This window comes from Quercus suber, unplaced genomic scaffold (genome assembly GCF_002906115.3).
Source record: "Quercus suber isolate HL8 unplaced genomic scaffold, Cork oak 2.0 scaffold_30, whole genome shotgun sequence".
NCBI classification, from domain to species: domain Eukaryota; kingdom Viridiplantae; phylum Streptophyta; class Magnoliopsida; order Fagales; family Fagaceae; genus Quercus; species Quercus suber.
Window position 1 is genome coordinate 577,494 of NW_027069495.1, and position 12,920 is coordinate 590,413.

Below are 12,920 nucleotides of genomic sequence, written 5' to 3' on the forward strand. Positions count from 1 at the left end.
TCAATCACGTATTTTTTATCTCAATACAGAAACTCCAAGTAGGAACAGAGCTAGGATTTGGAATTAAGTAGGTGGCTTTATTGTTGATTGTGTGCAGCGGCTCTAGCATCTTACTCTGCTGCCACTGAGGGTTTTTATTTTATTTATTTTTAAGTGTCTTTGATGGGTATTGCTAGGCAATGACAAAATTATTTTGTTTAAATTTTTTTAAAGGTCTCGATTGTTTGTTTGTTTTTGGTGAAATTGGTTGATTGGGCTTTATTTATTTTTTCTATTGGTAAGTTTTGTTATTGGGCTAATTTTTTTGGGTTGTTTATTTAGTTTTATATTTTAGATCTATATATTTTTTATAGCCATTAAAAGGAGGAAAATGCTAGAGTTACAAACATTTTTATAAATTACTAATGTGGTTAGTGACCATTGTTACGTAGAAAAGTGATGTAAGTGGTGGATTCAAATGCAAACCAATAAGATTTTGCTACCTCAAAAGTTTGTAAAAATATTGTAGAAAAGTTTGTAACTATAGCATTACTCTTAAAAGAATTAATGATATTGTCAAGGGTAAAGTGTAATTTTATAGAACAAAATTACTAAAATTAATACCTATATATATAGTATTTAAAAATAATTTTAGCCCACCACTTAAAAGAATTAATGCTACTAATAAGGGGGGCAAAGTGTAATTTTATAAAACAAAATTACTAATATTAATACCTAATATATACTAATAATTTATAATAAAAAATTTTTTGGGGGGGGGGGGTGGGTGATTGCCCCCTATTTTCCAAGGCTGGCTCCAAGTGCATATTTTGCAAATTCATTGCCTTTGTCAATTGCTTTCCAAAGTAGATCTTCACTTTTCTTTTTTCTTTCATCTTGTAAATGAAATGCCATGATGTAAAATATATTGAAAACTTTGAAATATGACCTTTCTTTCATGCTGTTGTAAGAAGATTCTCGTGTAGATGTTATCTCATTCTTGTGAACTTAAAAGGTGCATAAAATGCAAAGAACATTTCCATCCGGAACATAATCTATAGATTTAATTATTATCTAAATTGTACAAATCAAAATTAATCCTTCAAAGATAATCATTATTAAAAGCTTTAATACAATATATTTCATCTTTACCTTCCCATCTTCATCACTCAAAAAAAAAAAAAAATCATGCATTCATGCCTAACAAATATGCTTCTTTAAACCAAACTAAATAACTTCAATCAAGACCATTAGTTAGCAAATATTGGTGTGACTCATGAGAACAGTCACGATGAAAAAAAAAATATATATATATATATATATATAGCTAACTTCCAAAACATGATCATCATAAGATCATTTGAGCAGAGAGTGCAGCTTTTGAACAAAGTTATCAATGTAGGAGTTTTCAAGCCCTTTGCTGGACAAGAACTCTCTCCATTTAGCATGGTTGGCTCTCACCTCTTTCCCCACTTCACTATCATAATCCATTACAGCCTTCACTGCATTGCATACACCTTCACTAGTAAACAGCCAGTGGCGGCTCCAGGAATTTTGTTTAGGGGGGTCATTAAAAAATTTTAATAATAAAAAAAAAAAACTTGAATATATCAAGTTGCCAACCAAAAAAAAAAAAATTAATACATGAAGTTTTACAATTTCCTTCTACAAGTATTCAAATTTTGAATTGTTATATGATAGTTCATTATAAGTATCTATTACCAATTTAGGTAGTTATGAGTCTATAATCATTTTATTTTGCTAAGTTTATCTAACATTTTTATTTTTATGCAGTTTTTATTATCTATTTGTTATTATTTTTATAAAAATATTTTAAACTAAATGACTAAACTAAACTCATTGGCTTGGTATTAATTATTGACGTACACAACCACACTCATTCATACATAAAATTTGTAAACAGCCCATCTTCCTCACCTTTCTCAACTTCAACTCCCACTTTTAGATCTCCACCCATCAGCCTTGCATTGATAATTTGATCCCCAATGTGTGGTAGCAGCACCAATTGGCACTCAGTTACCATGGCCTCAGATAAAGAACCAGACCCACAATGTGTCACAAAGCACCCCACAGAAGGATGCCTCAGTATCAAGTGCTGCTGAACCCAATCCCATGAACAACCCCTCTTCCTTTTACCCTCTCTTCAAACCCTTCTGGCAATGCAGATTCAATTGTTTTGGCCTCCATTGGTGGTTTTAGTGCAGCCAAAAAAGGCAAGCCTGTTAGCTCAAAACTCAACACCAGTTCTTGAAACTGATCTTTCTTTAAAATGCATTCACTTCCAAACGCACAGAATATCACAGTTTTGGCCTTGAAGCTATCCAACCACTTTGCCCATTTCTCTTCTAATGCTGTAGTTTGTGGCTTAGGCACTACTGGCCCTGCAAGAATAACAGGTTTTTTGAATTGTTTTTCAACATAGTCACAGTAAGGCCCTTCCATCTCCATGCAAGTTTTGAAACTAATCACATCAGAATCATTGAAAGAGATCAATTGGGGTTCCGGGAATGATATGTCTTGGCCATTTTGTTTCACCCCTGCAAAGGTTAGATGTCGAGCTTCAAATGGGTGTAACTTGATCGATGAAGGGGGGAAACTTGGGGGAGGTTCCATATAATCAGCTGCTGTTAATGGTTTTTCATCGAGTTTTCTTTCAGGGCTTATCAAAAAGCCTACAGATGCGGGGCTAATGCTGCAATATTGTACTGACTTAATGCCTAGCTGACGTGCCAATGCCGGTAACCAGTGAGCGAAATCATAGAACACAAAATGGGGTTTGAGGTTACGAAGAGAAGCTTCAATTAAGGGTGCAGTAAGGTCTATTGCATTCCAGAGGAGAAACTGCAATGGGAAAGGAACATCTGCAGTTGTTTCAGCACCAGGTTGGAGGCCATCTACATGTGGAACAATCATGGGCGGCCCTACACTATTTTCAGGGGGTTCAAATGAACCCCTGACTTCCCAAAATATATATATATATATATATTGTTAGTTTAATACTATAATTTTTTTCTTAAAAATATATTTGCACACCCTTATTACAAGTTTTTCCAACTCTAAGAATAAAAAGTAAGTGTTTGTGAATTGTAAGTGTCATTACTTTTTTTATAAATTTATATTATGTACGTGAGTGTGTCTAATATTGATTGTGTGTATTATTTTTTGTTATAATATTATTNATACACTAGTGTCTACTTAACCAATCAAATACTTGGACAATCACTAACTTTACATTTTTTTTTTCTTGAATTTTACTAACTTTATAACAAAAAGTTATTATAACACGATAACAATATACACACATGTAACAAACCATATCTATTTCCTAATTATTAAATTATATTTATTTATATTATAATGTACACACAACATTTCACACACATGTATTATTTTTTGTTATAATATTATTTGTGTGAATTATGATGTGTGTGGATGTTTGTGTGTACATTATAATATAAATAAATATAATTTAATAATTAGGAAATAGATATGGTTTGTTACATGTGTGTATATTGTTATCGTGTTATAATAACTTTTTGTTATAAAGTTAGTAAAATTCAAGAAAAAAAAAATGTAAAGTTAGTGATTGTCCAAGTATTTGATTGGTTAAGTAGACACTAGTGTATAATTTTATGTATGAATGAGTGTGGTTGTGTACGTCAATAATTAATACCAAGCCAATGAGTTTAGTTTAGTCATTTAGTTTAAAATATTTTTATAAAAATAATAACAAATAGATAATAAAAACTGCATAAAAATAAAAATGTTAGATAAACTTAGCAAAATAAAATGATTATAGACTCATAACTACCTAAATTGGTAATAGATACTTATAATGAACTATCATATAACAATTCAAAATTTGAATACTTGTAGAAGGAAATTGTAAAACTTCATGTATTAATTTTTTTTTTTTGGTTGGCAACTTGATATATTCAAGTTTTTTTTTTTTATTATTAAAATTTTTTAATGACCCCCCTAAACAAAATTCCTGGAGCCGCCACTGGGAACAATGATTGGGATGAAAGAAATAAGGCCTTTGTGAAGATTGAGAGGCTCTAGCTTAGCTTGAGTTTTTTTTTGGCAAGAAGAAAGAGATTCTGTGGCCTCTCTCAGCAAGTTTGTTGGAGATGTGAAGGAATAAGGTTAAATGGCCCATGGCAATATACATGACTATGTGAAAGGTTTTGTCACTCATATTTGCTGCAAAACAAAAATACACTTCTATCTCTTGATTTCTTTATTAAAAAAATGCAACATCCAGATAACAATTGAACCGTTTTTTAAAGTGGTATGGTATGGTTACCAAAAAGATACTTTTAATCATGGGGGATCAATAAAAAGGAATAAAAATCATCTTATCTCATTAGTGTTCTGATCTAAGAGTCTTCACAGTGTCATGTTATTTAAAATTTTAAATATACTGTATTGTTAGATGCATATTTATATTTGTAATATTTAATCTGAATCAAGAAATGAATCAATTTTAAATGAAGATGATCCTTACACCATATGTTCCACCAACTACCATATAACATGTGTGAAATTTTTTTTTTTCTATTTTCAATGTTGGTAATTACTTTATAAAGGGAAAAAAAGAATTCATAAGTTGTGATTAGTAAACCATAAAGTGTCAAGTTAGGACTGGATTTTTATTCAATAAAGAGTAATATATCCTGTTTTTTAAGCTATCATTGCTAGAAACATAAAATTCCAGCATATGTTTCTCCTGCATATATACGGCTTGATGAGCAGAAAAGCCAATACAAAACAAGAAAATAACTACATAAAAAAAAAAAAAAAAATTCTAATTAGAGTAAAAAACATGTAATAGCATCCAATGCAAATGAATTATGGAACTAACACACAGGAACCAATAAAGAACTGTACAACCTGAACTTTGAAAGGGCCTTAAATATCATCAACAAGAAGGAGGTACGTAGTTCTAGTAGAAAAACAGGAAGCTTTATAGAGAGAGAGAGAGATGAATAAAAAGTTTACTGCTAGATTTTAATCAAGTCTAAAGCACTTTTCATACCAAGTAACTAGCGAATTCAGCATATATAGTGTAGAAGAATGAGCTTCAAGTTTCCATTGACCTCGAGAATCTCTGATTCCTCCGCCTCTCTCAACTGCTCAAGCTTCCTTCTCTGAATCTCTGATTCTCTGCTCTCCGGAGTCCTCTCTCAACTGCTCTAGGACTTTGAGTTTTCTGATACGGTGCGGTGCGTATCAGGTATAATATTTGGGCGCTCGGCTTTCAGTTCAGCCTTTCTCTTCATTTTATTTTAACAACTGAACTGATGTGCATAGCCACAGATGAAGAGGGAGATCCCTTATATATAGACCTGTGATTTTGCAACGTAAAATCACAGTCTTCTGGAAATTTGAAAACAAGTCCTGCAACACGTTATTTTTAGTGTAAAATGCATTAATTAATTTGAATTCACCCGCATTCTAATTACTGACTTAAATTTTCATATAAAAAATTAGTCCATGGCCATGGGGTCCTGGCAGTGGCAGTGTGTATCTGAAAGATACCAACAACTGCATTTAGCATAAGAGATAAATTTATATTATTGCTATGATAACTTTGTAAATATACACCGTTACTATATACATACAAATCTTTTTTTTAATATATTTTTTTTACTCAAATAAACAAAGAGAAAAAGATGATTTGAGAGACTAATAAAAAAAATGATTTAATGAAATGTAGTGTAAACTAGATAATCTAATTGGATGTTTTTGAAAAGTGGATATTTAAAATAAAAAGTAGATTTTTATACTAATATAACAACATCGTTTTGAAGTTGAAATTAAAATTAATATTATGTCCAAAATGACATAGCTTTGTATCAGATTTAAATAATAATAATAATAATGAAACTACATCGTTTTATAATTCACTTAACTTAACCCTATTTTATCCTCTTCTTCTTCCTTCACCTTTCACACTTCTCTCATTCTCCCTTTTAGAGTTTCTGTTTTCATGCCTCCCCTTTCAATCACATTGCACAGATATTCTCTCTCTCTCTCTCTCTCTCTCTCTCTCTCTCTCTCTCTCTCTCTCTCTCTCTCTCTCTCTCCCCCCCCCACAAAAAAAAAAAAAAATTCAAAAACTATTGGTGTCCTTCTATTTCAATAACTTGTAATAATCAAAGTTTAGGTTATGCAGTTTTTTATTGGTGTTGTGTGATGGTTTATTTTTATCGGTTTCTATTCATGTTTTTACACTCTAATTATAATTTGTTCTGTAGTCCACTCTAATCAGAATTTTTTTCTGTAGTTATTTTCTTGTTCTGTGGCTTTTCTGCTCATCAAACCATATGTGTCATACTGTTCTGTTTTAAATAAATTAACATTTTGTTTTCCCATTTAGGTTGCTGATAATTTCCTTCTTGATGCCCCTAGCATTCTAGAATCCTTAATCTATTGTTCTCAGGCCGTTAGAAATCTTAATATCTTTTTCTAGATTCAAGCACTTTGGATCAGTCTTTGTTCATTATTTGAGCTTGTAGTAACCAGGTCATTTACGTGCGGGAGAAACATATACTGAGGTTTTATGTTTTTAGTAGTGGTAGCATGTGGGAAACAATTGTTATCTACAAGTAGCATTTTCAAAACTGATAAGAAACTGTAAATTTAATCACTTAACCATTATTCTAACACAATTGAAATCTAGTTAACCAGCTGATGTGTATTTTTGTTTTGCAGCAATTATGAGTGACAAAACCTTTCACATAGTATGTACATGTTTGCCATGGGACATCTAACCTCGTTCCTCCACATCTCCAACAAACTTGCTGAGAGAGGCCACAGAATCTCTTTCTTCTTGCCAAACAAAACTCAAGCTAAGCTAGAGTCTTTTAATCTTCACAAAGACCTCATTTCTTTCATCCCAATCATTGTTCCACATGTAGATGGCCTCCCTCCTGGTGCTGAAACAACCGCAGATGTTCCTTTCCCATTGCTTTCTCTCCTAATGACTGCTATGGACCTTACAGCACCCTCCATTGAAGCTTCTCTTCGTGACCTCAAACCCCATTTTGTATTCTATGATTTCACTCACTGGCTACCAGCGTTGGCACACCGCTAGGCATTAAGTCTATACATTATTGCAGCATTAGCCCGGCGTCTATAGGGTTTTTGCTAAGCCCAGAAAGAAAACTCAATGAAAAACCATTAACAGCAGCTGATTATAAGGAACCCCCACCATGTTTCCCACCTTCATCGATCAAGTTACTTCCATTCGAAACTCGACATCTATCCTTTTCAGCAGTGAAGCAATTTGGCTCAGACATATCATTCACAGAACGCCAAATCATGTCTTTCAACAATTCTGATGCGATTAGTTTCAGAGCTTGCATGGAGATGGAAGGGCCTTACTGTGACTATGTTGAAGAACAATTTAAAAAACCCGTTATTCTTACAGGGCCAGTAGTGCCTAAGCCACCAACTATAGAATTAGAGGAGAAATGGACAAAGTGGTTGGATAGCTTCCAGGCCAGAACTGTGATATTCTGTGCATTTGGAAGTGAATGCATTTTAAAGAAAGATCAGTTTCAAGAACTGATTTTGGTTTTGAGCTAACAGGCTTGCCTTTTTTGGCTGCACTAAAACCACCAATGGAGGCTGAAATAATTGAATCTGCATTGCCAGAAGGATTTGAAAAGAGAGTAAAAGGAAGAGGGGTTGTTCATGGGGATTGGGTTCAGCAGCAGTTGATACTGAGCCATCCTTCTGTAGGGTGCTTTGTGACTCATTGTGGATCTGGTTCTTTATCAGAGGCTCTGGTGACTGAGTGCCAATTGGTGCTGTTACCGCACGCTGGAGATCAAATTATCAATGCAAGGCTGATGGGTGGAGATCTAAAAGTGGGAGTTGAAGTTGAGAAAGGTGAGGAAGATGGGCTATTTACTAGGGAAGGTGTGTGCAAGGCAGTGAAAGCTGTAATGGATGATGATAGTGAAGTGGGGAAAGAGGTGAGAGCTAACCATACTAAATGGAGAGAGTTCTTGTCCAGCAAAGGGCTTGAAAACTCCTACATCGATAACTTTGTTCAAAAGCTGTACACTCTGCTCAAATGATTTTATGGTATTTATAGTTTGGAAGTTAACTATATATATATATAAAAGAAGCTCGGATATTTCATCATGACTGTTCTTAAGCCAATATTTGCTAAGTCGTCTTGTTAAAACTCATTTAGTTTGGTTTAAACAAACATGTAAGGCATGAATGCATAATTTTGAATTTGAGCGATGAGCATGTGAAGGTAAAGATTAAAAATATTGTATTGGGACTACAAATAATGATTATCTTTGAAGGATTAATTTCAAAAACATCTTACAACTGCATGAAAAAAAGGTTTCGANTTAGAATTTACACCTCTAAATCTGAAATTTTAGGGTGTGAAATCCAAAAACCCCAAAACTTTAGGGAATAAAATCCAAACACTTCTAAAATCGAGGGCGTAAAATCCAAATTCTAAAACATCAGGATATAAAATCCAAACATCACTAAACTTCAGAGGGTAAAATCCAAATTCTTAAACTTCAAGGTGTAAAATCAATCACTCCCAAATTTTATGGGTGTAATTTGCAATTTATCCTATAATTTATAATTTTTTCTCCTTAAAATAAAACAATTTCTATTGGGTCTAATTAGGTCTACTTCAATCTAATTAGGTCTACTTTAGTCCACTTCGGTCCAGTTTGGTCCACTCGGTCAATTTCAGTCCCCTTCCCTCTATTTTGAGCTAATTGGGTCTTAAATTGATTCTTTTTGTAGATTGACTTTTCAAGTTTAGCTCAAAAATTCATTGCTTTCCTTAATTTTTGGTTTGAAAAATATGAAATTTTATTATATTTGGGTTAAATTCTTTAGTTTTGAGTTAAAAAATACAAAAAAAAAAAAAAAAAAAAAGACATTGTAAATTAGAAATATGAGCCCTAAAAATGCAATAAAAATTATACATATTTAAAAGTCCTATTCTTTCTACTCCGGTCCATTATGTCCTCTTCACTCCACTTTGGTTTTTTTTTTTTTTTTTTAATTTGTCCACTTTGGTTCTATTTGGTCTTATTGGGTTCATTAGGTCCACATTGGTCCTATTCTATCCACTTCAGTCCTATTCGGTCCATTCTGTCCACTTTGGTTCTATTTGATCCACATTAGTCCTATTCAGTCAATTCTGTATGCTTCGGCCTATTCAGTCAACGTTGGTCCTATTTGATCTACTATGGTCCTACTCGGTCTTATTTGTTCCTATTTGGTCTATTATGTCCATTTTAGTCCTAATATGTTCATTCATTATTATTTGGTCCACTTCGGTCCTATTCAGTCCAATTTGTCTTATTCAGTCCACTTCAGTCCTATTCGGTCCACTTTGTTTCCATAGGGTCCTATTCTGTCCATTTAGTCCACTTCATTCCATTTGTGTCCACTTCGGCCATTCAGACCGCTTCAGTCCATTTTTGTGCACTTACGTAAAAGGAAAAGACATATTTAGGTTAAGAGTACCTATTCTAAATCCAAATTTATTAAAAATATATATAGATCTCAAACTCGCAATATCTAAAATGTTAAGAATAATACTTATTGTTGCTACACTTTTGTTGAGCCACATTAACGTAGTAATTCCGTTCACTACAGTTTAGCTAAATTTAAGTGAAAGTCTTTCTAAACATTAAGGCTAAGAATATACAAATCTAATCTTTAGGGTAGTTACTCATTTGTTTTAACGTCATAACTTTCAAATGAATTGCATAAAGTTGATCATACCTTCAAGCAATGAATAATTTTTATGCATGTATGTATGTATGTATAATTTTTATTTAAATAAATTATTCAAATTCTTCATTCTCTTATAAGAGATTATTATCATATTATGATAATCAAAACTCATAACAAACATATACTAAATATGTATAATTTATTTTCTAAATTTTATTGTAGATAATTTGTTCTTTTTAAAAATTAAACAATTTTAAAAAGTAATTTTCATCACTCTATTTTTACAAATATATAATTTTATCATTTTTGATGTTTTTGATTGATATTATTCTTTTTATGAAATGGTTTATATTCTTCTAATTATGTTATTATGTATTATATTTTCCTAATTTCTTTTGGTACAATTAAAATTTTTAAGTTTCAAAAGGAGATTATTATGATAACCAAAACTTATCATATAATTACAATTGATATTACTCAAATAATTAATAGTACTCTCAACCCAAACTTGTATTTTGTCATTCTTAAGTAGCTACAACAAATTTGACCGAAGTGATCAAAAATGGACCGAATAGATTGAAGTGATCCGAATGGGCCACTTTGGACCGAATAGACCTAAGTTCGTTGAATGGACCAAATTGGGCGGAATAGACTTAAGTGGACTACATGAACCAAATTGGACTGAATAAATTGAAGTGGACTGAATGGACCGAAGTAGACCGAATGAACTGAATTGAACAGAATGGACCGAACAGGACTGAATTGACCAAAGTAGACTAAATTGACCGAAGTAGACCAATGAACCTAATTGAACTAAAGTGGACCGAATTAGACCAAAATTCACTGAAATGGACCAAATGTCGATCTATTATTAGCATAACTAAGATTGTGTTTTGATATAAACTCAAATTTTTACTTCCAAAATAATTAAGTATTAAGTCAAATTCTAATTGTAATGGGGAACTAAAAAATACAACACCAAAATGTATGATCCCAAAATAGAATTTTAAAAATCACAATAATTCATCAATATAAAGTAGAGTTGCAAGAAAGAATAAAAAATCGAGAGAGAGAGAGAGAGAGAGAGAGAGAATAACCACTTTCAAGAGAGAATTAATAATAAAAAATAATATGGAAAAAAAAGTAAAAATAAAAAATATTATAATAAATACCAAATTATCCAAGTCATGTTATGTTAGGTTATGTAATAAAATAACATTATATTCTTATATATTATCCTTATATATAATGCAATAGGATAACATTTATGAAATCAAAGAAAAGAAAAAAATATAACAGCTTTAAAACACAACTTAATCACATCAACCCAAAGTAGAGATCCCATATAATAGAAAAATTCATCAACCTAAAGTAGAGATGCAAGAAAAAAAAATCCACCAAAAAATGAAGAAAAAAATTTTGAGAGAAAGAAAGAGAGAGAGAGAGAAATAACATTTTGTGTGTGGGAAAACTATATATAGAATGAGAGAGAGAATTGTAAATTTATAGTAAATAAGAATAAGAAAAGCCAAAAATAAAGGAAGATAAAGGGATAGAGGAAAAATGATATTAAGATAGATAGTCATGGGAAGATGAAAGGGTAAAAGAGATGTGAAATGTTGGAGAAAGTATGATATTAAGTTGAGAAATTAATAAGAAAAAAAAGGGTTTAAAAGAAGAGAGAGAATGTTGGAAATGAGTGGATGATGTGACCTTTAATGTGGCTCAACAGGAATGTAACAACAATAAATGCTACGCTTCAACTTTTAGATATGTAGATATATGAATTAAATGAAGAGAACAATGTCCACAAAATAAGCTATGTGGTGCCATTGAGCCCAAGTTGTAGAATGTGCTCTGTTAGATAGTGGACTAAAAGTTTTGTATTTTGGGTTTGGGGGAGTTGTGTAAGGGTCTGTTTGGTTGGAGATGGAATAGGGGGGAATGGAAAAAAAAAAATTGAGAAAAGTGGAGATAAAATATTTTTATTAGGTGTCTGATTGGAGGGAGGAGAGGAAAAAAAAATTGGTGGAGTTAGGCCTGTTCAGATTCCGCCCATAGCCAACAAAACCGGCCTACACCAATCCGAAATGCACCCTACAGAGCTCCACTGGAGGTGTATGGCACGGTGGTCAAAGGCGATTTCCAAGTGCCGATAACGGCCTGTGTGGCAAACAATTGTGGATTTTGCATTTCGATGAGTAACCGAACCAACCGCCATATATATATATGTGTGTGTGTGTGTGTGTGTGTATGTATGTATAATATTTAACACATACATATACGCTTTATAATCAAGTTTTAATTTTAAGAAATTTCCACAGAGAGAGAGAGAGAGAGAGAGAGAGGGGGGGGAGGGTTAGGAAAATTATGAGTTTACATTGAACTATCAATATAAGATTTAAATGGTAGACTAAACAGTACATAAACGAATAATAAATAAACCTTTCAAAAGCTGTACATAAGGAGTAAGTTAATGGAAAAAATATATATATAATTAAACAAACTAATATAATCCAGGAGGAGGTAGTTATTGTAGCAAACAGGAAGCTTGCTAGAGAGAGAGAGAGATAAAAAGTTAACTGCTAGAAATAAATCAAGTCCAAAGCATTTTTCATACTAAATAACGATTTCAGCATAGTATGATGGATTGAATAGAAGAATGAGTTTCAACTTTTAATTGACTTGGAGAATATTGTGCTTGGAAGAACTTATAATTTTATGCTGCATGCATAGCCACAAATAAAGAGGGTGATCTCGTATATGTACCTGTGGTTTAATTTTGCAATTTTAAAAGTCTTCTGGAAAATTTGAAAACATGAAATAGCTGGAAGTTTTGATAAGTCCAGCAGTTAATTTGTTGGTGCCAAATGCATTAATTTGGGTTCACCCATTCTAGCAGGTTCCTCCTAAAATTTGGCTTGATGGAACTGACTTTCAGTTTTCATATCAAGGAGCCCATAGGTTCCATGGCAGTGAGTACATATCTGAAAGAGAACAACATTGCATTAGTAATATGACAATTTTGGGACGACAAAAAATGGCTGTTCTGTATGCAGTTTTCACCTGTGATCATAATGAATAAGGGAGACGCACCTAGATGCACGAGAATCACTATCAGTATCAACTGCTTCGTTTACTCAACACAAGGGAAGAGTAGAGAAAACTTATTGCATGTGGATGGA

At 32.4% G+C, this 12,920-nt stretch overlaps 1 protein-coding gene and 1 pseudogene across 1 annotated transcript; one reads left to right on the forward strand and one right to left on the reverse strand.

The window, feature by feature from the left end:
* Positions 1-1,335: 1,335 nt before the first annotated feature.
* LOC112014152 (cyanidin 3-O-galactoside 2''-O-xylosyltransferase FGGT1-like) lies at positions 1,336-4,198 on the reverse strand (annotated as a pseudogene).
* Positions 4,199-6,722: 2,524 nt separating this feature from the next.
* Positions 6,723-8,267, forward strand: LOC112014154 (cyanidin 3-O-galactoside 2''-O-xylosyltransferase FGGT1). The gene is given in 4 exon segments (XM_024046536.2): positions 6,723-6,744; positions 6,747-7,082; positions 7,085-7,576; positions 7,579-8,267. Coding segments are annotated over 4 exon segments (1,362 nt in total). The 3' UTR covers positions 8,091-8,267.
* Positions 8,268-12,920: the final 4,653 nt, after the last annotated feature.